General features: G+C 55.6%; 1 protein-coding gene across 3 annotated transcripts; it reads left to right on the top strand.

The window, feature by feature from the left end:
* The first annotated feature begins 637 nt into the window (after positions 1-637).
* Positions 638-6,772, top strand: Dus1l (dihydrouridine synthase 1 like). Of its 3 annotated transcripts, none has more exons than XR_007591329.1 (14): positions 638-1,079; positions 1,314-1,560; positions 2,054-2,162; positions 2,283-2,333; positions 2,685-2,797; positions 3,445-3,527; positions 3,746-3,849; positions 3,954-4,098; positions 4,292-4,388; positions 4,471-4,559; positions 5,090-5,235; positions 6,120-6,185; positions 6,267-6,342; positions 6,437-6,585. XR_007591329.1 is itself a non-coding variant. In XM_050140234.1 (14 exons), exons 1-14 carry the CDS (start codon positions 1,072-1,074, stop codon positions 6,574-6,576), a joined length of 1,446 nt encoding a protein of 481 aa, XP_049996191.1. In that variant the 5' UTR covers positions 639-1,071; the 3' UTR covers positions 6,577-6,772. The 3 variants fall into 3 exon arrangements, 2 of the variants coding, with proteins under 2 accessions (XP_049996191.1, XP_049996192.1); XM_050140234.1 differs by having other exon boundaries at positions 639-1,079; positions 3,445-3,531; positions 3,750-3,849; positions 6,120-6,157; positions 6,437-6,772; XM_050140235.1 differs by having other exon boundaries at positions 640-1,079; positions 6,120-6,157; positions 6,437-6,772.
* Positions 6,773-6,935: the final 163 nt, after the last annotated feature.

The raw sequence follows: 6,935 nt of genomic DNA, 5'->3' as shown, positions 1-6,935 counted from the left end.
AGGAGAAATAAATAAATAAATAAACAAACAAATAAATAAATAAACAAACAGACCAACATCAGCCTGAGAACTAAGTGACCAGACCACTGAGTGTTTGCTCCTTTGCTCTAGGAAGTTTCTGGTTACCTAAGGGAAGCCCAGCCCCTGGCTGTAGAGTCCAGGGTAGGGGTCGAGTATACCAGCCCTATCCTGTAAGAGGAAGTGACTTAGGGACGCTAGGAGAACCCGAGGCTAGGTCCGTTTTGATAGGTATCTTAGCCCTTTGTCCCGGTTTGGAATTTGACAGTCTGGTTTTTTGTTTGTTTGTTTTTTGTTGTTGTTTTGATAGCCATTCCTATCCAGGATCTGAACTATTGTGTATTATACTGAATTTACATCTAGTGTCTGAAGAGCTACGCTGCTCTGGGAAGACGTGGTGGAGAGGGAGTAGAGGTGGAAGGAACGGCTTCCCAGGGATAATTGGAAAGCACAACGTGGCCCCGGGCGTGCGCAGTTTGTACCTGCTCGGCTCCAGTTTCTACAAGGCCGGTCCCCTCGGCGCCGAGCCGCCGTTTCCGAGGATTTTGTTCGCCGTTGCACCGTAGACCGTACGGAGGTCCTGACAGTGCGCTTCCGGCCCCGGCACTTCCGGTATCGGTGAGCTGAGTCTGAGCTAAGGTGTTGGGCGGCTCTCGCCGCGTTCCTGCGGGTCCTCGTGGCGGCGCCGCGGATAAGGCGGAGGCTCCGGGGCCCTGTGTCCCTTTCTTTGGAGCGTGCCCGCAGCCACAGGCCTTCTGGAGCCGCGGCCGGCCCCAACAGTGCGGGAAGTCGTCCTAATCCGAGCCCCTTCGCGCTCATTCGGTGGAAGCCTCGGCCCCCTGCCCAGCCCAGGGGACCGGGTCAGAGCAGGAGGCTCAAGGCCAGACGAGGAAGGGGGCCCGGTGGGCTGATGTGCTCGCTGCTCTCCCTGCCCGAGATCCGGGGTCTCGCCTGGCCAGGTCCCACCCGCAGGGGCGCAGAAACGTTGTTCCTGCACTGACCTGTTTATCCTCCACACCCGTTCCACCAGGCTGGCATTTAATCCAGCAGCAAATGAGGGGGTAAGGTCCGGACAGGGTCAAGGCTGGGGGTGGGGGCTGCTCGACCGTGTGCCTGCTGACGCCTCTCCTGTCACCATCGTGTGGTATCTGCACCGTGTGTGTGTGTGTGTGTGTGTGTGTGTGTGTGTGTGTGTGTGTGTGTGGTCAGCTCCTTTCAGATGAACCTTGTACCCTCCCTGGTATGGTGGCATACATACTATGGCTAAAATGAGCCTGGTCCCCTTCTGCCCTTAGTGTGGAGAGGATGCCCAAACTTCAGGGTTTTGAATTTTGGAGCCACACCCTGGGAGGTGCTCGACATGTGGTGGCACCCATGGTGGACCAGAGTGAGCTGGCTTGGAGACTGCTGAGCCGCCGCCATGGAGCCCAGCTATGCTACACCCCTATGCTGCATGCCCAGGTCTTCGTCAGAGATGCTAACTACCGGAAGGAGAACCTGTACTGTGAAGTGTGCCCCGAGGACAGGCCTCTCATTGTGCAGGTGGGCAGAGGGACCATGGCTACCAGGTAACAGCCGAGTTCTAGACCCTGTATATGAGGACAGCGTCTCCAAGCTTTCGTAACCTAGGCTGAGGGTTGCGGGGCAGGGGGAGGCTGAATTCCTGCATCGACACACAGCTGCTGAGTGAACTTTCCCAAGACTGGGCTCTTCCCTGGGAGCCAGCCTGCGCCCTGGTGAAGGGACGGCTTGGATGATGTGAGGGACTTGAAGCCCCGTTGTCATTGTGATACTTCCTCTCGGTCTTGGTGCCTTTCTGTCTCAGAGCTATCAGTTCTGTGGAACTCTGTGCCCTGGGCTGCTGTTACACATCCGTGTAACATACATGTATAACTCACGTTCCTAGTGGAACGAGATGCTCCCCGCTTTATCGTATTGTAAATGGGGTCGCCGTGGGGCTCCTCACAGGGCAGGGAGGCCTAGGCAGGGAGTCTTTGCCTGATGTGACCATGGATGACTTTCATGTCTTCTTCAGTTCTGTGCCAATGACCCAGAGGTGTTTGTCCAGGCGGGTCTCCTGGCACAAGATTACTGTGATGCCATCGACCTGAATTTGGGCTGCCCACAGATGATAGCCAAGAGAGGTGAGGTCACTCCACAGTCCTGTGTTGACACCTGTCCGGGCCAGGCTTTTTCAGGTGGAGGCTCTGTGTGGGTTCGTGACAGTGGGTCTGAGAGTGACACCCGGCCACCCTTCTCCGCAGGTCACTATGGTGCCTTTCTGCAGGAGGAGTGGGATCTGCTTCAGAGAATGGGTAAGTTGGCTGCGCATCACTATGTCAGCTGGAGCAGCCCCGGAACATTCTGACAGGGCTCATAAGCACACACGTCTTGGCTGGGGCTCAGGCCAGGATGACAGTCATCCCGTAGGGAGGGCTTCCTTTAGCTCCCACAGCCCCATGGGGACAGCTAGGTCTATTGGGTGCTACTTCTCACTGGAAACCAGCACAGGCCGACATCACATGTGAAGACAGGAAAAGGCCAAGAATATGCCCCTAGACCTGCTTTTTGGAAAAGCTAGTATGGCTCTGTGGGACTGGCATATAGGGACTTTTCCACCTTGGAATAGAACCATGGTTCCCTCAGAGACTACCTTTCTTTCTCAGTTCTGTTGGCTCATGAGAGACTCTCTGTTCCTGTCACGTGCAAAATCCGTGTCTTCCCTGAGATTGACAGGACGGTGAGGTATGCCCAGATGCTGGAGAAGGCCGGCTGTCAGGTGAGGGCCGTGGCTCCCAGGGGTGGTTGCTGGGATCCAGCAGGCAGTCTGGGCTCACATCCACACTGTCTCTCCCTGACAACCTTCCAAGACCAGAGGTGGCTCTTGATCCTCCTGCAGCTTTGGGTGGGGGGTGTGTCCAAGTCATTTTCTGTGAGCTTAGCAGTGGGTCCCTCCTGACCCCATTTTTTTAAGACCCACCACTACCTTGGTCTCAGAGCCTCTAAAACTGCCATCCCAGCTCCAGGGTGTTGACTTTGGGGAGTAACATTGGGTTTACTACCGTGTCTCAGGCCCTCCAGACATCAGCCATGGCCTTCTTAGGTGAGCTCAGTATCCATCCTCTCTGGAAGACTAGGCGTAAGCCACAGGGCATTAGACTTGGTACTCTTCCCAGCCCTCCATGTTGAGCCTGGTCAAGTGTGTTCTGAGACATGTAGCTTCTAGAAGAGCAGGAGCCACCCCTCAGCAGCCTGGGGCTCCTTCATGGGGCAGGGCTCTCAAGACCCTGGGGTCCAGGGATAGATCTGGCCCGGCTGGCCATTTTTCTTTCCTGGATGGAAAGCTGAGGAACTTAAGCAGGTCCTTTGTGATTGGTTTGGGACCTTGGTCTAGAGAATGCTGAACCATGTGTTGATCTGTCCTAGCTCCTGACTGTACATGGGCGCACCAAGGAGCAGAAGGGGCCCATGGCAGGGACAGCCTCCTGGGAGCACATCAAGGCGGTCAGGCAAGTGGATACAGTAGGTTGGGTGCAGTCATTGTCTTAGCTCCACACCTTGGTGTGTTCAGCTTTACCTGGTGTCCTATGTCTAGGAGGGAAGGCAGCAATACCATAGCAGGCAAGGTGTCTCAACAGGGTGGAACTTGGTGGCTGGTCTCTGTCCCTCCTGCTAAGCACTGCCCTGGTGTGGTATAGGGTCAGGCTTCTCTCCCTGCCCCCCACAGGAAGGCCGTGGGAATCCCTGTGTTTGCAAATGGGAATATCCGGTGCCTGCAGGATGTGGAGCAGTGTATCCAGGACACGGGTGTGCAAGGGGTCATGACTGCAGGTGAGCAATGGATGGCCGTTTAGTGAACAGTGTTCACTGTCCTGCCTGCTCCCCTATAGCTAGCCTGTGACCTGACCAGGCCTTCCTCCCTCCCCACTTCCCAGAGGGCAACCTGCACAACCCTGCCCTCTTTGAGGGCCGGAGCCCTGCCGTGTGGGAGCTGGCTGAGGAGTACCTGGACATTGTACAGCAGCACCCTTGCCCACTGTCCTATGTCCGGGCCCATCTCTTCAAGCTGTGGCACCACACGTGAGTTGCTCCTTGGATAGGAGTTGAGAGTCAGTCTCTCTAAGCAATGTCAGCCCTCTGGAGTGCTCTGTGCTCTCCCAAGACAACCAAGTCTGCTGAGGCTGCTAGCTTGGCAGTGAGGGAGGCCAGAACCTGGGTGGGAAGAAATTGGCCATGGCTCAGGTGGTGACTGAATGACAGGCATCTTCCTCAGGCTGCAGGTCCATCAGCAGCTTCGAGAGGAGCTGGCCAAAGTGAAGACCCTGGAGGGCGTGGCTGCTGTGAGCCAGGCACTAAAGCTTCGGTGTCAGGCAGGTGCAGGGCTGTGGGAGCCCAGCAAGCTCTGTCGTGGGCCAGCAGCTTAGGTCTTTGACACGTCTTGGGCCTTTGCAGGAGGACATGTCCAGGCAGCAAGAAGGAGTGAGGCCACCTGGCAACTTACCTGCCTTCCACTGGATCTGCCAGCCCTACATCAGGCCTGGGTAAGCTACGCCAGCCTGCAGTGAATACACGCATTGGGGGTGGGGGATGAGCTACGCCAGCCTGCAGCAGTGTGAATACACACACGGGGTGAGCTACGCCAGCCTGCAGTGTGAACACACTCACAGGGGGTGAGCTACGCCAGCCTGCAGTGTGAATACACACACAGGTGCCCATTGTCACTAAGGCAAGTCCCTGTTCTGAGTGGAGGGAGAGGCTTTGTGTGGAGAAAGTGCTTTGGGTACTTGCCCAAGATCCTTTGGTCCTCTGTGACTTTGTCCTTGGGGTTACTGGGTGGACCCTGGGGCTGGAATCTCCAAAGTTGGGCAGGCTGATCTGTGATCACAGCCTGCCTGGGCTCAGTGGCACGAACCTTGGGCCCCTGAACTTTAGATTTACCCCTTCTATTGTGTGGGCTGCACGTGTGTCCTGTGTCCTATACAGGCCCCTTTGCCTGGGACCACACCTGAGATCGGCCCCACTTGGCAGCAGTGAACTGACCGTGTCTTCTTGGTGTGCCCTCTCCTTTCAGGCCCAGGGAAGGGAGCAAGGAGAATAGTGGTGGCCGCAGTAAGCGGGCTCTGGAGGAGGAAGAGGGCAGCCTAGATGGCTTGTCCAAGAACAAGCTGAAGAAGCAGCTGAGGAACCCTCACAAGACCTTCGACCCTTCCCTGAAACGTGAGTGCGGCTCTGTTCAGGCCAGGTTAACTGGTCGACTGTCGGTCCCCTTGTCTTTGTCTTAACTGTAGGTAGGAGCCCGGGTTCAGAAACAGATGCCTAGGGATGTTTGTCCTGTGCCCAGACCAGACGTGGGGTTTGACACTAAGAACCTGTGAAAGCTTTTAAATCTCATCTGTGTGTGATGTATCAGACAAGGCCACTGTACAAACTCCTTACCTAGGTGCTGTTCAGGTGACCACAGAGGAGTTTGCCTGTGTCAGGGCTTTGGGTTACTAGGGCTATTCTTGGCTTGCTCAGTCTGGCCAAATAGATGGAGCTGAAGGTGGCTAGCCTCTCTTATGGTTCCTAGGTGTGCAGCTTTGAAGTCTCAGTCCAGTGCATTGTCCTCTGTGCTCTGGCCATTTCAGCAACTCGGGCTCTCACACTCAGCTGCTTCTTAGGGGTTCAGCAGTCTGGTGGCAACTGGTAGCTTTGCAAGCCTGGGGAATTTGCAGGAGGGACCTTGGGATAGGTCTCAGGCTGTAACCCAGGCTGCCCTGGATCTCACAGTGTAGTCCACACTGACTCATCCTCAGCAGCAGTCCACGTGCTAGGATTACAGGTGTTAGCCACCGTACCTGGCTGTACTTTCTCTCACTGGGTGACATGCTAACAGACCTTAGGGCTTTGGAACACTTGGGACTGAATGGGCAGCCCATCTGCTTCCTGTTTGTTCCCAGTTGAGGCCATGCTCACTCTCCTGTGTCCACCATCTCCTGTCATAACTAGCCACATCCTCCATCCTTACCAGTCGGTCACAGCAAGACTTGTAGAGGTGGCAGCCAGTCACCCTGGCTTGCCTCATATCCATCTCATTCAACCAGCTCCCCCTTAATTTTCAGCTAAATATGCAAAGTGTGACCAGTGTGGAAATCCAAAGGTGAGCTGGCTCTTCTGTTGCTGTGCAGGTGGGCAGGGCAGTCCCCATGGATATTGCTGGGGTCTAGGCATGGGTGTTGGCCTCAGTTCACCAGCTTTCTCGTACACAGGGCAACAGATGTGTGTTTAACCTGTGCCGTGGCTGCTGTAAGAAGCGAGCATTCAGAGAGACAGCAGATTGCCCAGGTGAGTAGACTCCTGCTGCACCAGCCCACCCACCCCCGCAGCAGTGGGAACCTTGGCTTCCTGACAATCATTCCCCTCTTGTTCTCCCTGTCAGGCCATGGACTGCTTTTTAAGACCAAATTAGAGAAGTCTCTGGCCTGGAAAGAAACCCAGCCTGGGCTGCAGGAACCTCAGCAGGGGAGGCCCGGAACACCAGGTGGTTTCTCCGAAGTCATGGGTAGTGCCCTGGCCTGAGAGCCAGCAAGGGCCCGCTCTACCCCAGGACAGCCACTGAAGCCTAGACATTCTTAAGGAAATGCCTTTACTCAGGGAATCTCCTACTTGACACAGAAGGACAGTTGGTGTCTTCAGGCACCTTGGCTGAACTTGCCCCTTTCCCACAACCTGTTTTCAGGACTGAACAATAAACCATTTCAGAGATTCGTTTGCAGAGATCTAATACTGGCCAATGGCTGCTGCTTCCAGCCCACACCCAAGGAGCTGCTCTTCTGGCTCAGCGGACCTTGGGAGCCAGGAAAGCAGTGTGAAATGAGTGGGTATGCCCTGCCTTTCCCGAGTGGTCAGAACATCCAGGGGATTGCCCTGGGTGAGAT

This window comes from Alexandromys fortis, unplaced genomic scaffold (genome assembly GCF_014885135.2).
Source record: "Alexandromys fortis isolate MF-2015 unplaced genomic scaffold, M_Fortis_MF-2015_v1.1 scaffold_39, whole genome shotgun sequence".
Classification (NCBI taxonomy): Eukaryota; Metazoa; Chordata; class Mammalia; order Rodentia; family Cricetidae; genus Alexandromys; species Alexandromys fortis.
Note: the sequence above shows the minus strand (reverse complement) of the source record. Positions and strands in the feature narration are given on the sequence as shown.